The following is a 24,085-nucleotide window of genomic DNA, read 5'->3' on the forward strand; positions in this document are numbered from 1 at the left end:
CAGTGGCGGCGTTTGATGGGCACAGTGGTGCCATTTGATGACACAGTGGCGGCATTTGATGGCACAGTGGCAGAGTTTGATGGGCACTGTGGCAGCATTTGATGGCACTGTGGCAGACTTCGATGGGCACTGTGGCAGACTTCGATGGGCACTGTGGCAGCGTTTGATGGCACAGTGGCAGAGTTTGATGGGCACAGTGGCGGAATTTGATGGCACAGTGGCGGAATTTGATGGGCACAGTGGTGGCGATTGATGGGCACAGTGGCAGCTTTTGATGGGCACGGTGGCTGCAATTGATGGGCACAGTGGGTGCAATTGATGTTTCTTTTTCAGAATTTTTCAGTTTGCTTGCGCCCCCCTAAAAATTTTGAGCCCCAGCCGCCACTGGTTTATATGTGCATGCATATGTGCATTTATATATATATGTGTGTGTGTGTGTGTGTATGTATATATACAGTATATGTGTGTGTATTATGTGTGTGTTTACATGTATGCACATTTTATATATGCGCTTTTAATCCTGACCCCCTATATTTGTACAATTAGAACCTATTTTTTTTGCTTGTTCATAGTACCAGCAAAAAAATGCTGTTCCTCCGAAAAGCGATCCATGCGCAGATCGCTTTTCAGAGGCATTTGAAAGCCGGTAAAGAGGCATGTGTTGCCTACTGACCGCCTGTTTTAACCCCTTAAATGCATCATCACTATGCTGCAACTGCATGCAATGCACACAGTTGCAGGGTGGTTGCAGTGTAGCCCCATTCACCTAGGGGTATACTTCAAGGGTGCCCTGACTGGAAAAAGATTAGGAAACACCTACATAGAGGAACCCATCTCTCCATTTTCCTCCTGCAGCCGCTGAATGCCTGTGGGAGGGAGAGGAGGAGAAGCGGGGGGGGAAATGGAGAAATCGATTCCTTTATATGCAGCCACCCACTTGCGACTGGGCCCTGTTCCTCAAGGAAAACAGCCCTGTCCGGGGGTCAGGGGGCCCGTCATGGTTTCTTGCATTGGGGCCCTGAAGGTTCTAGTTACGCTTTTGATTCAGGGTGCACTATGCCTGCAAAATGTAATAGAAGTCTATGGGTCAGTGCAGCTTACCCGTAGGAAAGCAGCAGGTGCATTACACTGCACCGGCAATGTGGGTAAACTACAGCACATCAGTGTGAAAGCAGCTTTATAGGGGGCTCATTTACATTGCATACACATGATGCAATTGAAAACAAACTGAAGCACTTTATGAGAACAAAATCAGCAAAACTTGCTTATGAGGAATAGAAACAGAATACTCTGCCATTTTTGATGAGATTGGAGGTTTTAATTGAATACAAATAAGAATTAAATTAAGTTATATTATTCTAGGAGGGGTAAGCAAAAATATCTATGGACTCATTCAGAAAATCCCTTGTCTCCCAATTATTCTTGTCTTTGGATAAAATGTTCTATATCTTTCCAGTTCTGAAATTGCATTGAGAAATAATGGTAAAACCCACCTGTAGTGGTTTATCATCAAGTTCCTGGATTTTGGCTTTCAGCAGCTCATTTTCTCTCTGTAGCTCATAGATGACGTCCCGGCTTGGCCTTTTTTCAATTGCATTTTTTAATTTCAATGTCTGTTTCCGCTCTAGTTTACAGTCATCCTCAGCCTTCATCAGGTTATGCTTCAACTTCTCAATCTGAGTCCAAACAAAAAGAAAGATATACTAATTAATGTGATCTCTCGCAGACAATTTAAAAGGGAGAAGTGGCATTTAGAGCTTTAGATCAGCAGCAAGACTGATTTCAGTACAACTGTGTCAGCTCTATCAGGAAGTTAGGAGCTCACTGAATTTCTGGCAGGATGATTAGGTATTTTCTGTACTTGCTAAAGGCAGAACAATGGGAAAAGGATATACAGTATATATTGTGACAAATTGATGGTCTCTCACTGTGTAAAGATGCAGATAGTGCCTGTTTCAGCAGGAAAAGAGTCCCTGAGCAGGTGTGAAACTGATTGGAGTCAGGTAGGTGTTTCTCACAAAGGAGAGTATTCTCTAGTCTAGTGGTTCTTAACCAACGTGCTCCAGCTTCCCTCCTGCTAGGACATTGGATTCGCTGTGTGCTGTGCCCCGGGCTGCTATCCAGCCATCCAGCCATATTACTTCCTGCAATTATCCAGCCTGGACCTACAGGCTGTGGATAGCCACATAATATGGTTCCACCCTCAGCACCGCCCACAGTCCTTGGTACCTCCGCCAACAGGAGTCATTAAATCCTGGTACACACAATGAGATTATCGGACGAATGCTCCTCTGGTTTTTTTTTTGGTTTTTTTTTTGCATGCTAGTCTCCATATCGAAAATGAAGAGGTTACTAAAGTTCAAAAATTCTTGTACTACAGAAGAAACATTTGTAAGTGATGTAATGTGTTCTATTGTATTCGTATTGTATTTTCGGACGAAAACTGTACCGATTAAACAAAAATCGTATAATCTGGTATCATACAAGAACATTTTTTGTGTTTGTCCCTTTGGATAATTCGGACGAAAGCTGTGTACCAACGATCAGATTATCGTACGATCACTTCGAAAGCGGTATTTATTGTCTGATTTTCTGATCGTGTGTATGGGCCTTTACAATTGAGGTAAGCTGTAAACAATAGGGGGAATGTCTGCAAAGGTTGCAATGGTGCGTAGCGTTACATGAGGGTTGCAAGGGGAGCAGTTTTGTAAGAGGGTGGCAAAGGTTGCAGAGGTAAGCAATGTTTGAAGAGGATATCAGTGGATGCAGAGATGAGCAGCGCAAATGTACAGAAAATGTCCTGTAAAGAAACAGATCCTCTGCATTGCATTTTCTTCTGTCCCTTCTTTTCACACTGTCCCCAAACCACTGGCCCAAAATTTCATTGCAAGGTTGACTCCTTGGCTTGAAGGGGCCCTCTGAAGTTGCCTTTACTTGTGGGCTCCTGGAAAGAGGAAAAAGAAAAGGGGAGGGTCCACCCTTAAAAATAATGCCTAGTTATAAATGATAATCTCATACCCACAGCCACTCCTCAAATGTAGAGGCCATATCCGTAACAAAAAACAAGCATAATAAGAAGGGAAGGGACCAGAGGGAAACACAAAGAAGTGGTCCTCCTGGGCCCAAAGACAGTTACCGTGGATATAGTGGGCAATAATGGGAGAGTATTGTATAAAAAGATTAACAAAATTTATTAATGTAACAAATTCTAAAATATACCATAATATCACCAACCGCTGTATAGGTAGGGTTGGTCCACCAGACAATAATAGATGGGCCTATCAGGTGCAATTTGCACGCGGTATGCCCATTGGCCAGATTCACAAAAATGACAAACAATAACAAACATAAAAAACACATAAAACATATACGGTGCAGGCGCCTATGCTCCCAGTGCTGTGTGTTCATGCTGGCCATCCCAACATTCATAGGCGGAAAAAAAGAACACCAAACGGAAGGCCTTTGATCTTCCTCTATGGGAACTGACTGACAGCAGCTCCCAATTAGAAGAATAGGTGTCTTGTTTTTGTTGTCCTTTCAAGCTGCTTGTGCGCGTCAGCACAGGCAGCTTCCTCACAGCGGCCAGATGGATCTGCACATATAGTGGCAATATGGCTCATGGGACATGTAGCCCCAAGCACAGTAATCACATGACTTTTATTTACATTTTGAGTACACCCTCCATGACCGGTGTTCTGTCAAAAGAACCAACTCGTCAAAATCTCCAATTACGTCACTTCAGGTTTCTCTCCAGCAACTGTAACTGCAGATTTTGACTAAGTGCCTCTTTTCACAGAACACAGCCAGCATATACACTACAGTAGATGACGAGTTGGATGTTTTAATACAACAGCTAAGCAGTAAAAAGGTTAACGCCTCCTTGGAGGAGGCCATCTTGTTGGTTATTAGCGAGCAGACTAACAATCTCCACTTATATTGTCTACTGTAGTTTATATGGTGGCTGTGTTCTGTGTAAACAGGCACGTCGTCAAAATCTGCAATTACTGTTGCTGGAGAGAAACCGGAAGTTACATAATTGGAGATTTTGACAAATTGGCTCTTTTGACAGAACAACGGAAGTGCAGGGAAGTGTGGTGCGCAGAAAATTGGAGAATGAGGCTGAAATATGTATAAAATGTGTTTTTCTGGTACCCCATAGGACTGTTCAAATATATTAAGGAAGAAAAAATGTCTGAGGCCACTCCAAGTAACGGTGTGATGAAAGGCATTCCCACGCTGTTAGATTGAGGGGATGCCAGCCAGAAAACAGGCAAAGAAGTGCATTCTGCGGCAGCAGACAGTCTTCATTATAGATATAGAAGGTCTGAGAAACGAGAAGGAAGTGTGTAACCCAGAAAGTGTTAAAGAGTTTATGTTGCAATATAAAGAGGTACTGGTAAAAATGCCAGGATGCAAGTGTGGACAAAGAGAGACTAAAATCAATTTGTATTCAATGCTATGCTATTTTACTATGGTTTTTTATTTATGTTATGCCACACACTCACCTCAAGCTGTAGGTCTCTGTTCCGCATGACAGCATTTGTCTTCTCCTCGCTGAGCTGTGCATACTTCATGGCCAGTTCGTAGATCTCATCCTTGCATTTCTTCAGCTCTGTGTTGAAGTTGTCCCGCTCCTCCTTCATTTTCTGGACCCTCTCCTGGTACTTTTTCAGCTCACTGTCTTTTACCTGCAACTGCCTAATGCTGGCCTCCTTTTCCACTATCTGGGTGTTTAGCTCCTTGTACTTCCTGCGCTCCTCTTGGATTGTCTGCTGCAGCTTCAGCATCTCATTCATGAGCAGTTGGGTCAGACTGGACTCACCTGCAGTGTCTGTATCAGAGAAACATCAGACAGACAAAAAGGGATGAGACAAACATACCTGGGATCATGCATGTATTTTCAGGGACCTTTGGAGATGCCTCCATTCATTTTTTTAAATTATAAAATAGAAGCTGTTAGGGAAATGTAATTAATCAGCAAATGTTTTCTTCTAAAATGTCACTTTTGCTGTAGTACATACTAAAGCAAAAATGACGAAAAAAGAAAAACTGTGTGGGGGTCCTCCTAAAAATGCATACCTTATCTTTGAAGAGGATCTAATATGGATTTTAAGTGGGTACTCCACACAAATAACAAAAAGGAAGAAAAGTATATAAAGGTTTCCCCAAAGTCCATACCAGCCCCCTATCAAAGCAGTCTGGCTGGTCAGGAAGGGGAGGGCAGTAAGTGTGCGATAAGGACAAAGCTTTTTTTTCCCCACTTTTTCCCAGCAGTGGCTAAGAGGTTAGCACTTCCGCCTAGCAACACTAGGGTTGTTGGTTTGAATCCCAACCATGGCACTAGCTGCCTCCGGGTACTCCAGTTTCCTCCCACACGCCAAAGACATGCTGGTAGGTTAATTTTCTGCAGTCTAAATTGGCCCTAGTATGTCTATGTGTGAATGTTAGGGACCTTCGCTTGTAAGCTCCTTGAGGGTTCTTGTGTAAAGTGCTGCATAAATTGACAGTGCTATATAAATACCTGTAATAAAATAAGTAAAATAATAAATATATCCCTGGCCCAGTGGATGTGGGCTTATTGGAGTCTGGAACCCACTTTAAAATAAGGAAGCCCCCAGTGAATGAGTAGGGGTACATAATACCACTACTCATTAAAAATATTAAAAATTAGAAAGGAAATAAGCACAGCACACATTCGAAAAAGTCCTTTATTTAGATCATAAATACTCTTAAAACTTCCACAATGTAAATGCCTCATCATTCATGCTGTCCAGTGATTTAGATCCTCATCAATCACAACAATGCCCACTGACCCGCAAAAAACAAAAACGCTGAGGCAAAGGATGTGCTCGCACTGCAATCATAAGGCGAATGACAAACTCCCAGGACAGAAGCTTGTTTGAAAACAAGAGGGGTGGGGCTGCTGGCTGATGTCATTGACCAAACTGGTCATGGCACTATTTAGTCAGTGATGTCAGCAACGATCCCCGCCCCTTTGTTTACGTTCAACTGCCAGATGGCAATCCCCAGCTGACAGGTGAATGTGCTGAGCAGGGATGCATCAGTGGTTGTTAGAATGCCAGCAGCTACTGGCTTCCTAGCAACCAGGAGCCATGAGGAGGAAGTTGTCACATCCAATGGAGGTAGTACTACTGCTACTAAATGTATGACTTTCTGCTGCAGCTGGCTGGATGTTCAGCATGGTAGGCGAGCGAACCCTTCATTTAATCTGAAACTCATCCATAGAGAAAAGCAGTACAAACTATATTATTTTATTATTATTAATAATAATTGTAATATGTTTTTTTTCTTTTGGATGGAGTGGAGAAGGACAGGAATTGATGGGAAACACTCAGATAGAGGAACTGAAAAGCAGAAACTTTTTAAAATAAATTTGAAGAAGTAGGAAGGTTTAGAAATCCTGTCAGTAATTTGCTGCTTTCTGTATCCTGGCTGGGGAGATTGACCTTCTCAATTTCTGCTGGTGAAGGGACACACAATTTCTCTTTGTCCAGTGATGGAAAATCCCAAATCTTACAGTTGTCACAAACAGAAAGTGAGGGGAAATCTTTCAATGGAGCAGTGTTAATTTCGTCGACTAAAATTTTTTCGTCTACAAAATTAACATTATTTTAGTCGTCTAAAATACATCTAAAACAATTCAGATTACTCAAATACAACTAAAACTAAAATAGCATTTTAGGCCCCTTTCACACCTGAGTGATTTTCTGCTTGCTCAACAAGCCAAATCCCATTTATTTCAATTGCCCCTGTTCTCATGCAGTATTCATAGCCCTTGAAATTTTCCACATTTTGTCATGTTACAACCAAAAACGTAAATGTATTTTATTGGGATTTTATGTAATAGACCAACACAAAGTGGCACATAATTGTGAAGTGGAAGGGAAAAAAAAAAAAAGATTACCGGCTTGTGTAAACTGGACATCAGTCTCGCACATGGAGAGCCACTGTGCCATCTCATCAGTGCCCACCAGTGCCACCTCCCAGTGCCCATAAGTACTGCTAAGCAGTACCCACCAGTACCACCTATCAGTGCAGCCTCATCAGTGCCCACCAGTGCTGCCAATCAGTGCCCACCAGTGCTGCCAATCAGTGCTGCCCATCAGTGGCCACCAGTGCTGCCAATCAGTGGCCACCAGTGCTGCCAATCAGTGGCCACCAGTGCTGCCAATCAGTGGCCACCAGTGCTGCCAATCAGTGGCCACCAGTGCTGCCAATCAGTGGCCACCAGTGCCGCCAATCAGTGCCATCTATCAGTGCCCACCAGTGCAGCCTATCAGTGCCATCTATCAGTGCCCACCAGTGCCACCTATCAGTGCCATCAGTGCCCACCAGTGCAGCCTATCAGTGCCCACCAGTGCAGCCTATCAGTGCAGCCTATCAGTGCCCACCAGTACAGCCTATCAGTGCCCACCAGTGCAGCCTCATCAGCACACATCAACGAAGGAGAAAAATTACCTGTTTGCAAAATTTTATAACAAACTATGAAACAGTTTTTTGGGGTTTTTTTCAAAATATTAGGTCTTTTTTTTGTTTGTTTAGCAAAAAATAAAAACCCCAGTAGTGATTAATTACCACCGAAAGAAATCTCCATTTGTGTGAAAAAAATTACAAAAATGTCATATGGGTACTGTGTAGCATGACCGCGCAATTGTCATTCAAAGAGTGACAGCACTGAAAGCTGAAAATTGGCCTGGGCAAGAAGGGGGTTCCCAGGAAATGCCCAGTAAGCAAGTGGATAATCGACTAAAATTATTTTAGTCAACTAAAATGTACTGGAAATTTTAGCTGACTAAAATGTACTAGAGATTGTAGTCAACTTAAATACGGCTAAAACAAATCAGATGACTAAAATACACCTAAAACCAAAATGTAATTTTAGTCAAAAGATTATGACTAAAACTAAATCAAAATTTGACGTCAAAATTACCACTGCAAAGGAGACATCTGTTTCAGAGACAACAGTCCAAGAGGAGATTCCCACTCACTTCGAAGAGATGTCGTCATTTCACTTCCTGCTGCATCTCCAAGACAGGAAGTAAAGGGAAATCACTCCAACAGAAGACAACAGCAGGAAAAAAAAGACAGGTTTTAACCCTTCACTACTCTATCCAAGTCTTACAAGTAATGTTGGCCAACAATACACTTTAATTTTTATCGGAGGAATAGGAATCATTTATAATCTGTCAGGCTAATACTACAGCCGTCTTTCTCACATTCCAAAACTTTTTTGGGGGGGTAAAGGAAAGGGAACAGATAGATGGAAATAGACAGCATTTAAAACCTGACAGAGGTCCTAGCCATTCTCCACTCCATTTTCTTAAAAGTTTCTCAAACATACCTTACTGTATACATTTGATCACTTCTTTCAAATGTTTATTTTTCAGTATGTCTGGCATAATTTCTCACTATATATAGTTTAAGAAAATCATCATCATTATTCTGTTGGAGGGATCTTACCTGGAGTTCCTTCCAGTAGCAGCACTTCTTGATGAAGGTTGCTAATATGAAGCCACTGCCTTACAAATAGTCACAGCATTATCAGCCTGCCATGCACGTACCTTCAGTTGGCTCTTGGACTGCCTCTCAAGTCTGAGTCTGTAGGAACCCCAATGACCAACCAAAAAGGTATGCACTGCAAGCTGACAACTCTGCTGCTAATTGCGAGGCAGTGGCTTAAGTTGGCTATAACTGCTTAGGTATTTTTCATTCATCAAGTGGGCTAAAAGGTAAAAAACTAACAGATTCTTCCATTTACACAAACAAGGTAGATGGAGGAATCCCTTCTCTGCTAGGACATTGTATTTTGACAGGGGCATCCACCGTGGTCAGAATACAATGTTCTGTGGACGCAGCTAATTGGCTGCAGCCACTGACAGTAAATTTTCCAAACGTCTCTTCGACAGAAAGCGATTAAACAATTGAAGTCAATTCTTCACTGTGCTAAAGCCCACACACTGATCAAAATTTGTCCAGTACCTGCTGATCAGTCACGAAAAAAAATATGCCCAATAAAACTTTACAGTTTGGCATGATATAGGCTATACTAAATAATAGATTTTGGGGTTACATACACTTTAAGTATACTACATTTCCCCATTAAGGAAACAAACAAATAAATGTTATGAATGTCTGGTAAAGTAAACCTTTGCTTTGGCCATGAAAGGCAAAGTAAGAGGTATATGCTCAAAGGAAGGCTGCATTTAAGTTTTCTGCAACCCCATGATTGCCCTGATTCACCCACTCAACTAAAAATAAATAGCATGTCCTGTCATAGGCTTGTCTGTGTGAATATATACAGTATCTCACAAAAGTGAGTACACCCCTTACATTTTTGTAAATATTTTATTATATCTTTTCATATGACAACACTGAAGAAATGACACTTTGCTACAATGTAGTGTAGTGAGTGTACAGCTTGTATAACAGTGTAAATTTGCTGTCCCCTCAAAATAACTCAACACACAGCCATTAATGTCTAAACCGCTGGCAACAAAAGTGAGTACACCTCTAAGTGAAAATGTCCAAATTGGGCCCAATTAGACATTTTCCCTCCCCGGTGTCATGTGACTCGTTAGTGTTACAAGGTCTCAGGTGTGAAAGGGGAGCAGGTGTGTTAAATTTGGTGTTATCGCTCTCTCATACTGCTCACTGGAAGTTTACTATGGCACCTCATGGCAAAGAACTCTCTGAGGATCTAAAAAAAAAAAAATTGTTGCTCTACATAAAGATGGCCTAGGCTATGAGAAAATTGCCAAGATCCTGAAACTGAGCTGCAGCACAGTGGCCAAGACCATACAGCGATATAACAGGACAGGTTCCACTCAGAACAGGCCTCGCCATGGTCGACTAAAAAAGTTGAGTGCACATGCTCAGCATCATGTCCAGAGGTTGTCTTTGGGAAATAGATGTATGAGTGCTGCCAGGATTGCTGCAGAGGTTGAAGGGTGGGGGGGGTCAGCCTGTCAATGATCAGACCATACGCCATACACTGCATCAAATTGGTCTGCATGGCTGTCGTCCCAGAAGGAAGCCTCTTCTAAAGATTACGCACAAGAAATCCCGCAAAACGGTTGCATAAAACAAGCAGACTAAGGTCATGGTTTACTGGAACAATGTCCTATGATCTGATGAGACCAAGATAAACTTATTTGGTTCAGATGGTGTCAAGTATGTGTGGCAGCAACCAGGTGAGGAGTACAAAGACAAGTGTGTCTTGCCTACAGTCAAACATGGTGGTGGGAGTGTTATGGTGTGGGGCTGCATGAGTGCTGCTGGTGTTCTGTCAATTTGTGCCCTCCGTTGAAAAGTGCCCACGCATGCGCAGAACGGAAGGGCACTCCAGCCGATTTCCCGATCAGCTGGCGTGACATCACTGCAGCACATGCGCACATCATAGGAGGCTTTTTTCAATGGGAGATACCATTTCACAGCCACAATTGAAAGCTATGCAAACAGCGGAGGGACACCGTATTTGTCATATTGTGCGCGGGTTTACAGTGTGCTCAAGGTCCGCTTTTGTCTGTGTTGCAGGGTGGGTTTAGTGTGTTTAACAGCGGGGCTCAATCTGACAACTACGGTGTCCCTCCGCTCTTTGCATAGCTTTCAATTGTGCCTGTGAAATGGTATCTCCCGTTGAAAAAAACCTTCTAGGATGTGCGTATGCACTATAGTGACGTCACACCAGCTGATCAAGAAATCAGCTGGAGTGCCCTTCTGTTCTGTGCATGTGCACGCACTTTTCAACGCGGGCACTATTTGATAGAACACCGGCACTGGGGAGCTACAGTTCATGGAGGGAACCATGAATGCCAACATGTACTGTGACATACTGAAGCAGAGCATGATCCCCTCCATTCAGAGACTGGGCCGCAGGACAGTATTCCAAAATGATAACGACCCCAAACACGCCTCCTAGATGACCATTGCCTTGCTAAAGAAGCTGAGGGTAAAGGTGATGGACTGGTCAAGCTTTTCTCCAGACCTAAACCCTATTGAGCATCTGCGGGGCATCCTCAAACAGAAGGTGGAGGAGAGCAAGGTCATCCACCAGCTCCGTGATGTCATCATGGAGGAGTGGAAGAGGACTCCAGTGGCAACTTGTGAAGCTCTGGTGAACTCCATGCCCAGGAGGGTTAAGGCAGTGCCTTCAAAATTATGGTGGCCACACAAAATATTGACACTTTGGGCCCAATTTGGACATTTTCACTTAGGGGTATACTCAATTTTGTTGCCAGCAGTTTAGACATAATATCTGTGTGTTAAGTTATTTTGAGGGTACAGCAAATTTTACGCTGTTATACAAGCTGTACACTCACTACTTTACATTGTAGCAAAGTGTAATTTCTTCAGTGATATATGAAAAAAATGCGCCGCGCCTAGGGGTGTAACTGAATAACTGTAAATCTAAGTACAAATCATAGATAATAAAGAGTGCAAATCAAATAGAGCCTAAAGCTCTGATCACTTACTAAGATCACCTGCTGTGTGAATCCTATGAACAAACACACTAACAAATAACTAGTGCAATAAAACACAAAGTGCAATGTGCATAGAAAAACGTAATAAGATAAATATACAATCCACAGTGATTAAAATATAATCATTCCTAATAAGGTGTATATGCTAAAAAATGTTACACATATGTAGATCCAATGTGATTAAAATGAAAAAGAAAAAAAAAAAAGAAAAAAAATAAAAAAAATAAAAAAAAAATTAAATAAAACAATATATATATTCGTAAAGCACAAACAGAGTAAATCAATCACATGCATGGGCGAATTGAAACTATAATCGCCCTAATAAAGGTGTTCAAATCACATCCGTGAAAGAATCTTCCAATCCAGTAACATAAAGTGACCAAGTTCAAATAAAAGTCAGTGTAATGGTGATGGTTCAAAGAAAAAGTTCCGGTTTTGAATCAAACGTGCCCAAGAAAAACATGCTGTGAAGTGCCTTGGTGACCCCCAATGTGATTGCGCTCACCTTGGAGCGTGTGACACAGGTTTTAATTGTGTCAATACACGCTTTTGGAGCCACCCCTGGGCTCAGTATTAGGTACAGCTGATTCCCACACTAGATTCTTTATGGCTCCACTCACATCAGACCATATAAAAGAAAAAGGCTAATATAGTATAATACCGTAGGATACTTTTATTAAAATCACATCCAATCCCCACATGGGGTACTCACATTTATAAGGTGCTCATGTGCACCAAACATAACATAGGAAAAAACGGCTGTGCGGCGTGCTGCAGGGTGTGAGAGCTCCACAACCCAGCTTTGTGCTGATCGCTCCGTCCTGGCCCCTCCCCTACGCGTCTTCGACACAGGGAGTCACGTGTCTTCATCAGGGGGATATGATTGGACGGGCGCTCTACAGTTTAAATACCCTACCGGCGGCCATTTTGCGTAAGACCGCGGACATTAATATGCTGGGCTCCACTCCTCCTAGTGAATTTAAAGCCATTAACAGTGGCCATTTTACGTGGGACCGCAGACATATATACAATGGGCTCCGCTTTGAATACTCACAGCACAAAAATAATGCATCTATACGAATTCCAAATATAACTATATCCTGTAATAAAAATATCCTTTAATAAAAATACCCAGGACGGAGCTAGGAAGGGATTGGAAACTCACACCGCTCAGCATACCCTCAAACTAAATAAATACTTTTGAGGGTATGCTGAGCGGTGTGAGTTTCCAATCCCTTCCTAGCTCCGTCCTGGGTATTTTTATTAAAGGATATTTTTATTACAGGATATAGTTATATTTGGAATTCGTATAGATGCATTATTTTTGTGCTGTGAGTATTCAAAGCGGAGCCCATTGTATATATGTCTGCGGTCCCACGTAAAATGGCCACTGTTAATGGCTTTAAATTCACTAGGAGGAGTGGAGCCCAGCATATTAATGTCCGCGGTCTTACGCAAAATGGCCGCCGGTAGGGTATTTAAACTGTAGAGCGCCCGTCCAATCATATCCCCCTGATGAAGACACGTGACTCCCTGTGTCGAAGACGCGTAGGGGAGGGGCCAGGACGGAGCGATCAGCACAAAGCTGGGTTGTGGAGCTCTCACACCCTGCAGCACGCCGCACAGCCGTTTTTTCCTATGTTATGTTTGGTGCACATGAGCACCTTATAAATGTGAGTACCCCATGTGGGGATTGGATGTGATTTTAATAAAAGTATCCTACGGTATTATACTATATTAGCCTTTTTCTTTTATATGGTCTGATGTGAGTGGAGCCATAAAGAATCTAGTGTGGGAATCAGCTGTACCTAATACTGAGCCCAGGGGTGGCTCCAAAAGCGTGTATTGACACAATTAAAACCTGTGTCACACGCTCCAAGGTGAGCGCAATCACATTGGGGGTCACCAAGGCACTTCACAGCATGTTTTTCTTGGGCACGTTTGATTCAAAACCGGAACTTTTTCTTTGAACCATCACCATTACACTGACTTTTATTTGAACTTGGTCACTTTATGTTACTGGATTGGAAGATTCTTTCACGGATGTGATTTGAACACCTTTATTAGGGCGATTATAGTTTCAATTCGCCCATGCATGTGATTGATTTACTCTGTTTGTGCTTTACGAATATATATATTGTTTTATTTAATTTTTTTTTTTTTTTTTTTTTTCTTTTTCATTTTAATCACAGTGGATCTACATATGTGTAACATTTTTTAGCATATACACCTTATTAGGAATGATTATATTTTAATCACTGTGGATTGTATATTTATCTTATTACGTTTTTCTATGCACATTGCACTTTGTGTTTTATTGCACTAGTTATTTGTTAGTGTGTTTGTTCATAGGATTCACACAGCAGGTGATCTTAGTAAGTGATCAGAGCTTTAGGCTCTATTTGATTTGCACTCTTTATTATCTATGATTTGTACTTAGATTTACAGTTATTCAGTTACACCCCTAGGCGCGGCGCATTTTTTTCATATATCATTTATCGCACGGTCATGAATACGTGATCTGCGCCTGCAGCCGGGTAGCTGTTTGGTTGAATTTCCATTAAGGCACTGGATAATTGTGGCTCGCAGGATTTTTTTCCATAATTCTGTAATTTCTTCAGTGTTGTCACATAAAAAGATCACACACACACACACACATATACATACATATACACACATGCCTGTGTCCCATCTGGAGATTCTCCACGCTTTCTAAATGAGGGGCAAACCCCACCCCCAAAGCGGTATTAAACCCAAAAGCAACCATTTATTATATCGCAGCTTACCAATTCTTAGATATGTTGGCTGCATTTGTTTTCTTTATAGGCTTTCTTTTATCTTCACCTGGTGATCTAGCCAGTAAGTCTGTTATTTTTCAACACAACAAGCTGTCCAGCAGATGTAGCAGTTACTGGTAGTTGCTTGAGACAAATTTATTTACCACCAACAGGGGTGTTTACATTATTCAGCATTTATGGAAAATGTTTATCCCCAAAGGAACAAAACTGTGGCTGTGACTGCTTAAAAAGTGTTAGCTAGAGTTTTGTTTCAATTTATTAGTGTGTATATAAGTCTGCTAGTGCATCAAACACTACTCTCTCCCCAAGATTAACAATGCTGCTGTCCAAAGGTGTCTCCGTTGCTCGTTCATCCAGAGTGTAGGCAATCTGATACAGTTGGTGTTACTGGCCAGATAACCAGGCAAAAACAAAAGCAGCCACCACATTTAATGATTGGTAAGCTGCATTAAATTACATGTTTGGTTTTGGGTTTAATAACACTTTAAGTGGGACACAGACCACTTTATGAACCTGACAGAGGGTCTAACGCTTCTGCGTGCTACACAAAATTCAATTTCCACTTGAAAACGTACAAAGAATAATAAAAAAAAAACAAATATGCATGCATATTAGAAAGTTAAAAGGGATTGTGTCAAAACTGTGGCATGCTGCTGCTGCAACACAAAGGAAGAGAAATGTAATCCTAACACCCAAAACAGGAAATAGGGACAAGTTTAGGTCCAATTATTTATTTTAATAGTGATGACCTTAGACCGGCTTACATTTACAATAAGCAAGGATGTGCCTGTTTGTCTCCTTTTTATTGTTCCTCTTTAAATCTTTTGAACTTTTGCTAAACTTTGTACTTGTTAAACGCTACACAGCTACACTGTAAGCTAGGAATAAGCTATTTTTGCTTACCATGCATTTGTTATTACAGTTTTTTTTATTATTATTGTTTAAAAAAAAACTTAACAAAAGCAGAGCTAAGAAAAATAATTCAAGCAACCGAGGACCCACATGCTGCAGCAGATTCCTTTATGCTCTGGTAAAAAAAAACAACAAAGAGAAAGAAAAAAATGCACTATGCCTGCTACTGACTCAGTTCAGGGGAAATATGATAATATCAGTAGTTATTCTTTAAAGGGAGCAGCTGCTGCACCCACTTATGAGCAAGAATAAAATCACATCCATTTAGAAAGTCAAACACGGATAAACCAGGCAAGGATGAACTCACCTATGATCATTGAAAAGACACGCGAGGGCTCCGTGCCCGTGATCTTCCTGTACAGGTGAGGGTAATACAGCTCCAGGCTTTCCAGAAACGCGTCATAGCCCTTATACCCTGTCCTCTGGAGGATATCCAGCAAGACACCTGATGTCAAGAATATGTGGGAGGTTTATCACTTAACACACAGGAGGAAAAAAAAAAAACCCTAGAAAGAAGTAAACATGGGAAGAAAGATAGTAGCAGGTTTGGAGGGAAGGATGGATATAAGGTTAAAGGGAGAGGGCTGACGGGAAGCAAGGTAAATTGGAGTCAGGTAGAGAAGGAGGAAAGATAAAAGGTGTCTCCAGAATCAATTTTGAAAATCTGGTACCTTTTCCACAGAAAGGCCACTTACCCACTTTTCTCTTGCGGATAACGAGGCTGGGGTCATTAAAAACTTGCTCTTCATCATCACTGTTGAGGACACGACACTGGCGCAGGTACGGTGTGATCCTGTTTGGATCTATAACCGAGATCAATTTGACCCTGTAGTGTTCCAGCTTGCTCCAGCACCCTTCATCCTCTTCCTCAGACATAATGGGTAGGGTTCAAGGCAAAGGTCTATAAAGATACAATTAAATGTCATATGTGATACTGTAGGTGCTAGTTCTTTAACGTCTGAGCATTCCATAAGGGCATAAACTGGACAAACTTTTATTCTAAAGCTGCATCTACTGTACATAGAAATCTTACAATGAGGACACTAGTTCTGTGAACTGGGGATCCCCAAAGAATTCCCTTAATTTGCAGGGATTTCCTCTCATTTCCTGTTTGGCTATGGGAGAGGAAGTGAATGGAAATCTCCATAATGGGATACATATGGTGAAAAAATATCTTCCCTTATAGAAAAAAAGGAAGAAAGAAGAAATAAGAAAGAAAAAAAGAAGAAGTTAGAAGGAATAAAGAAGAAGTTTTGCCCATAGTTCTACTTTAAAAATGAAAAAAAATATTACTGGCTGAACCAGGCCAAGCAGCTCCAGCTTGTGGTACCCTGGCAATAATGCCAAGCAGCTCAAGCTCTTGATACCCCTTGGACTATGCCAAGCAGCTCCAACTAGTAGTGTCCTTTAAACTAGGTCAGACAGATCTTAATGAGCACCCTTAAAAGAATAACTAAAGGCAAAACTTAAAAAAAAAAAAAAAAAAAAAAAGATGTTTTGCTTATAGTTCTACTTTAAAACATTTTGTTTCACATAAGATTTATTAGGTTTTTCCAAAATGTTGCAAAGGAGTTGTGAACTGGAAGCAATAGTACTATATAAGGGTACAGATATAAAATAAGAGCAAGGCTTGCATTGTATAAAAAATACAATACACAAGCCAAGAACATCAGTTAGGATGAAATATGAAGAGAAGCGATATAGCTAGGATGAGATATATGTACAGGACTAGTGCAATAAACCGTCCAGAAACAGGCATGTTATTTGCCAACTGTAAAAAGTGTCTTGCTGAATGAAGGAAAAAAAAAACCTTGGAGGTACTGGGAGTGCGTGTCAAAGATAGACGTGGACTTCTCATGTACAATAATGGCCATGAATCTCTGTTTTATTTCAGCAAGATTAAGAAAAGGTTTTCTCCACACTGCAGCAAGGGTTTGCCAGGCAACCAGGAACACAAACCCCACCAGTTTCCTCTGATTCCTTGATCAGGCAAAGATTGGTTAATGTAGCAGGGCTTCCCAGGAGTTATGAGCCAAAGAGATGTCAAGCATAGACTACATCATGGAACAGACCCGTGTCCAGAACTGCAACTCCTTAGGGCAAGTCATCAAATGTGAATGAGTGCTCCATTACCTGCAGCCCTGGAAGAACATTGGGGACACTTAAGGGGTAAACTTTGAAATGCGATCAGGGGTCATGTACCAGCAGGTGAGTAATTTGTATGCATTTTCTTGGGCAGATATTCTGGGAACATTTACAAGAAGCTAGCCAAATCTTAGCCTAAGTCACATGGTCTGGGGTTCTGCTAAGGCCCATTGCCCATTTAGCTGCATATGGAAGGTAACCTGAGTTGATCAAGTTTGTGAGGGAAGCGAAAAGATATATATGTATAGGTGCCTGCCTTCACATTCTTGGGACTAGTATAAATCCTCACTGCCAATTTTACTGGCCTCAGTTGGTAGAATCACTTTAATCAGACACTATTCACACAGTACATACCACCGCTGGGACAGAGGTGAGACAGATACCATATTCTCCAACAAGCAACCTTTTACTAGAGGCCATGAAACATGTGTGAAGCTCTCTGGGCACTGACAGCACAAAAATAGTAACTTTAGATTTCAGGTTGAGGCTCGGTTCACACAGGGGGAACCTGACTTACAGCACGACTTTGCAAAGCGATTTGAAGGAGACTTCAGCGCGACTTTGCGTGACTTAAAGTTGCCTCCAGGACAGGCGACTTTGGCTGTGGCCTTTCACAGAATAATCAGCTCTGTGGGAGGGAGGGGGTTGCCTGGGTAAACGTGGGAAGTACCTGTGTAAATTATTTTCTTTTTCCTGTGAAGTCGCTTCAATATAGATGGAGATCCAACTTGGAGGCAACTTCCATTGAAATCTATGGGTACAAGTTGCCTAGAAGTCGCCTTGAAGTAGTACAGGAACCTTTTCTGAAGTCGGAGCAACTTCAGTAGTGTACATTAAGACGGCCCTCATTCACTTCAATGGAATTTCTTATGTCCAGCGACTTGGAGCAACTTGAGGTCTGAGAAGTCGGATCCCAAGTTGCTGTAGTGTGACCCGGCACTAAGAGTCACAAATAATTGTTTCTATAAAAACAAATATGTGAGAACAGAATGTTACTCATGCTGCATTCCTAATTTTTTTTTTAACAATTGTTTTCCTTGTTATAACATAACATTTTTTTATTTTTTTTTATCCTTTCTCATGGTTATATTAAGCACACAGCACAGCAGCAGGTTTAAAAAAAAAAGCATATGCTACCAATGAGACAGAGAGGAGATGATATATCCTTCAACAAGCTGTCTTTCAATAGCGGCCACAAAGCATGTGTGATTTCTAGGTAAACCCAACTGTCCTCGGGGCTCTGTGACAGCGCAAAAAATATATTCTGCACGGTAGAAAAACACTACTTTTAAAGACATTTTTCATACCTCTGAAAAGCAGTGTTGAGGGGAATAAAAACATTTCCCCAAACCTGGGTTGGAAGAAGAGCTCTACAGGTTGCACAGCTTTCCACACCTTTGAATTAAATTGCCTACATCCTACTAGACTAACCAATGCCAACAGTGCTACATTAGAACCTTACAGGGAAAAGGAGGGAGAAGCTGCAGTCAAACACTGCTAACTATGGCGCATGAGTTGCTCAGAGGGCAACAATGAGCTGCTCTAAGATCAAACTATATGCAGCCTGTTCTTTCTGGGTTTAGATCTTGATAGTAGCACTTCAGGGAAATGGAATATAGGCTAAGAAAAATGGACAGTAAAAAAAAAAAAAAAAATTCTGTTTCTTACTTTTCACTCTGTAAACTTCTGGCACTCTTATGACACTCATTGTTGCCAAAATTAGCAGCTGCCGTCGCCAATGTTTCATTTAGAGCAGCCCCCCAGTCGTTCGATGAGCCCTGCACGTACCCCAAGGCAGCCCTTCCCTCCAGGCAGCGGCATCATCCTCACGTCTCCTCTGGCGGCTTCTACGTCTCCTCCCTGCTCTTCTCTCCTCGTCATGGTCCAATAGGATCGCTTGTCATTTTGGCAGATCGGAAAAAGGGTCTCACGACCCACTTCCTGATTGGCCGGGAGGAAATTCAGTGTGAACATAGCAAATATTTATTCGCTATTGTTACACAACTGGGTGTGCTCGGGTGTGCTTGCACCCTAAGTCACCCTTTTTTGAAGCCTATTAGAGCCTCTGGCTCTAATCACGTACTTAAAAAAAAAAAAAAAAAAAAAAAAGACACCCCCTATTAGAATCCATGCATCCAGCACCCCAAATGTAGATTAGGGGGCCGGACGCATGGATAGGGGGGGCGACGCCCCTGATAGGCACTTATTTTTTAATGTTTTACATATAACCTGTAAAAGGGGCCAGCCTGAAGGGATCTAGCAGGACTTAATTTTCTGACTAAAGTTCCATTTTAACTGGCTCTGAAGGACCACAATCAGAGTCATGGCTTTTCTCTGTAGACCAAGGATGTCAAACGCAATTTCATTGTGGGCCGCATCTGCATTATGGTTGCCATCAAAGGGCCGGTTGTAATTGTAAGACTAGATGTCCAGACCACCCTACCCTCCTTACATCAGATGGCAAGAGCAACTCCCACCATCAGAAGTGAAGAGTCCCCTTCCCCCTCTAACATCACTGTGCACCCCTCTTATCCTGTGCTGCTGCTGGGAAGAAGCTAGGGGCAGAACTAGGAAGCAGAAAGTGCAGGGTCTGAAGGAGAACCAGAGGAGGGCTGAAGTCTGCTGAATGCGGAGAACAGGGGAGGCAGAGACCATGGGATGCCGTGGCTATACAGAGAGGCACAAGATCTGGCGGAGGAGTTTTGTCCTCCTCTCTGCTGCCCACTGCTGAGACAAGGTGGGGGCAGAGATGAGGGGGGTGCCGCAGCTCTAGGAATGGTACGAGGGCCACATGAAATGGCTTGTGGGTCAGATTTGGGCCTTGTGTTTGACACATGTTTGTAGCAAAGAGATGGCTATCTTACCTGCAGTATCACTTTGCTGCAGGGAAACTATTTCCCTCTAGTGGCAGCAAAGTGATTAATACCAGGAAAAAAAAAGCATAGAGGGACTTTTAGCTCCAAGACTCAAGTTTCAAATTGAGATTGCACTGTTTTAGGACTACAACTTCCAGACTGCTGAGGAGAGAACAACAGACTGCTGGGAATGGTTATTAAAAAAAAGGCTGGTCTAGGCCTAGATCACTCTCTTGGGATGCCAGCCTCGATCTGCAAGTAGGGGCTCTGTGTTGAGAGGGCAGAGGCTGAGTTGTGGCCTGTACAAGAAGAGTCACCACACGTGCATCTTTGGAGCACCTGCGGACAGCACTGCTTTACTGTCCAGCAGAAGCCTGGAGGCCATTTCTGCTCCATCTGAATCACACAGTACAGTGGCGGCTGGTGGGATATTTTTGGGGGGTGGCAAACAACCCCCCCCAGGCCACCAGTGGAGCGGCACTAGCACAACTGCCAGCTACCCCCCACGCGGTGTGCAGCACTAACACCCCCCTCCACCACCCAGTGTTCTTACTGTGGATGCAGGCGGTGAGAGCAGTGGTCGGAGCTGCTGTGGCTATCTTCCAGCGTGGCGGGCTCTGGTGTTCTCTCCTGGAGTTCTCTCCATGGTGTGTCTCCTCCTCTGCTCCTCCCGGTGCTAGGCATTCAATAGGATCACCTGAAAAACCTTGGCCGCTGTAATTCGTGTGCCCGGTGCCCTGAAAGGGGCTGGACACATGAATAGGGGTGGCCGCGGATAGATTCATGCTATGCATGAATCTATCCACTGCATAAAGCAGGTGAAGAGGAGAGAGGGGGCGGCATCTGGGCATCCCTAATGGACAGGCTGCCAACTGACACAGTAGCCGATACGGGTAGGCCATGGCGGAGGTCGGATGCCATCCCCTTAGCCAGGAACCAGAGGGAGAGTTACTTTCATCACCACCAGATTCATCTGTTGGAGTATTTGGGTGAGCGGGCAACTGCCCATTGAATCACATAAACACTGTATACAGGCACCATTGTCTTTGTTCACATCTCTGGTATTTGTATTACCACCGGACACTGTATACATACACCATTGTCTTTGTTCACATCTCTGGTATTTGTAGTACCACCGGATACAAGCTCATTTAATCCTAAAGACACTGTATTCAGGCAACATTGCCTTACCAGTGCCCACATTTGCAGGACCACTTACACCCTGCTAAACAGTCACTACATTTCATCTGCCTTACCAGGATACTGCTAGCATCCTACATTCCACTTTGCCTTACCAGGATACTTTCAAGTACACTTTGTTTATCCTGCTCAACAGGACACCAAGTGCACCAACGCCAGGCTAGCCGAAGATCCTGGATATCTCCATTGTAAGGACCCTTTCTGTTACTCTTTCAGTACCAGTAATTTAGTGATTCCACTGATTGCCTTTAAAGGGGAACTCTAACATTAATTGTTAAAGTGATCATTTGCATTTGTGGTCTATTGCCTCACATGATCATTGCCCACGTCTGTGATTTCAGGATTTGAGGGAAACAGACTGACCGTGTTTAAGCCAGATCTGTTCCCCTTTATGCCTGAGAGCATAGGCCACTAGAGTCATTTAAGTTGTTTGACTGTGCTATTTTGAAGTCTACATTTTGTTTTGATTTACACCGTTACAGTTTGCTATTCTTTACTATTGAGTTACTGTTTGTTTCATTGTGGAAAGTCTTCCAGTAAACAAACTTCCTGTTCACCATATTTGTGTCTGTTATTATGGTGTTTGCAAGTACACTGTTTGCTAGGTGTGCCAGATGGGCTGGGACAGTTGTTGGGGTTGAGAGGCAGAGTACGGAACCAACTATACTTAAGTGGCTCCTCCGGGGGTAGCGCTACACGTGAAACAGCCAGCTTACACAGAGTGTTATTGCTAAAAGAAATGGCACACAGTATTTGACTTTTTACTCTGCCTGTGAGATTTTAGAAGTCTGTATGACTGTTTCTCTTTAGAACTAGAAGTGAAGGATTCAGCTTTGGACAAACTGTAAATTGCAAAACTGTAGAATGACCGGTCCCGCAGATTTGCAGATTCATGCTGTTCTTTAAAAATTGCATAAATCAGCTGGGAAAAAGCAAAAATCTTGCTTTTGTTAATTTTTGGCGAAGCAGGCTTTTTTTCCTTCTTCTTCTTCTTCTTCTTAGAAATAAGACTATTGCTCAATCTATAAAGAGAACCTGTTACTGGTGATGAGCCTATATTTGCTACCAAATAGCCACATAAGCAATTTAGATGATTCTGTGGAAAAATAATTTTTTTTTTTATTGCATTTATGCCCCTAGCTGTGAGGTACATATGCAGAAATTAAAATGTTTCTTTCTTTCTCTGAATATGGTTTTGCAAGTACACAAGGCCGAAAGTTATATATTGAAGTATACAGTGGGGACGGAAAGTATTCAGACCCCCTTAAATTTTTCACTCTTTGATATATTGCAGCCATTTGCTAAAATCATTTAAGTTCATTTTTTTCCCTCATTAATGTACACACAGCACCCCATATTGACAGAAAAACACAGAATTGTTGACATTTTTGAAGATTTATTAAAAAAGAAAAACTGAAATATCACATGGTCCTAAGTATTCAGACCCTTTCCTCAGTATTTAGTAGAAACACCCTTTTGATCTAATACAGCCATGAGTTTTTTGAGAAAGATGCAACAAGTTTTTCACACCTGGATTTGGGGATCCTCTGCCATTCCACCTTGCAGATCCTCTCCAGTTCTGTCAGGTTGCATTGTAAACGTTGGTGGACAGCCATTTTTAGGTCTCTCCAGAGATGCTCAATTGGGTTTAAGTCAGGGCTCCTGCTGGGCCATTCAAGAACAGTCACGGAGTTGTTGTGAAGCCACTCCTTCATTATTTTAGCTGTGTGCTTAGGGTCATTGTCTTGTTGGAAGGTAAACCTTCGGCCTAGTTTAAGGTCCTGAGCACTCTGGAGAAGGTTACTGTCCAGGATATCCCTGTACTTGGCCGCACTCATCTTTCCCTCGATTGCAACCAGTCATCCTGTCCCTGCAGCTGAAAAACACCCCCACAGCATGATGCTGCCACCACCATGCTTCACTGTTGGGACTGTATTGGACAGGTGATGAGCAGTGCCTGGTTTTCTCCACACATACCGCTTAGAATTAAGGCCAAAAAGTTCTATCTTGGTCTCATCAGACCAGAGAATCTTATTTCTCACCATCTTGGAGTCCTTCAGGTGTTTTTTAGCAAACTCCATGCGGGCTTTTATGTGTCTTGCACTGAGGAGAGGCTTCCGTTGGGCCACTCTGCCATAAAGCCCTGACTGGTGGAGGGCTGAAGTGATGGTTGACTTTCTACAACTTTCTCCCACCTCCTGACTGCATCTCTGGAGTTCAGCCACAGTGATCTTTGGGTTCTTGTTTACCTCTCTCACCAAGGCTCTTCTCCCCCGATAGCTCAGTTTGGCCGGACGACCAGCTCTAGGAAGGGTTCTGGTCGTCACAAACGTCTTCCATTTAAGGATTATGGAAGCCACTGTGCTCTTAGGAACCTTAAGTGCAGCAGAAAGTTTTTTGTAACCTTGGCCAGATCTGTGCCCTGCCACAATTCTGTCTCTGAGCTCTTCAGGCAGTTCCTTTGACCTTATGATTCTCATTTGCTCTGACATGCACTGTGAGCTGTAAGGTCTTATATAGATAGGTGTGTGGCTTTCCTAATCAAGTCCAATCAGTATAATCAAACACAGCTGGCCTCAAATGAATGTGTGGAACCATCTCAAGGATGATCAGAAGAAATGGACAGCACCTGAGTTAAATATATGAGTGTCACAGCAAAGGGTCTGAATACTTA

The 24,085-nt window shown here is 42.5% G+C and overlaps 1 protein-coding gene across 2 annotated transcripts in view; it reads right to left on the bottom strand.

Moving 5' to 3' along the window:
- CARD9 (caspase recruitment domain family member 9) overlaps positions 1-24,085 on the bottom strand; it is a 79,708-nt gene that overhangs the window by 32,866 nt on the left and 22,757 nt on the right. For both annotated transcript variants that reach the window (XM_073599657.1, XM_073599656.1), the window contains exons 3-6: positions 15,907-16,112; positions 15,519-15,656; positions 4,506-4,831; positions 1,494-1,676 (exon numbers count right to left, since the gene is read on the bottom strand). In XM_073599657.1, coding sequence (XP_073455758.1) covers positions 1,494-1,676; positions 4,506-4,831; positions 15,519-15,656; positions 15,907-16,087 — 828 coding nt within the window. In that variant the 5' untranslated portion in view covers positions 16,088-16,112. The remainder of the gene's footprint in view (positions 1-1,493; positions 1,677-4,505; positions 4,832-15,518; positions 15,657-15,906; positions 16,113-24,085) is intronic.

The sequence above is a fragment of the Aquarana catesbeiana genome, linkage group LG09 (genome assembly GCF_042186555.1).
Source record: "Aquarana catesbeiana isolate 2022-GZ linkage group LG09, ASM4218655v1, whole genome shotgun sequence".
Classification (NCBI taxonomy): domain Eukaryota; kingdom Metazoa; phylum Chordata; class Amphibia; order Anura; family Ranidae; genus Aquarana; species Aquarana catesbeiana.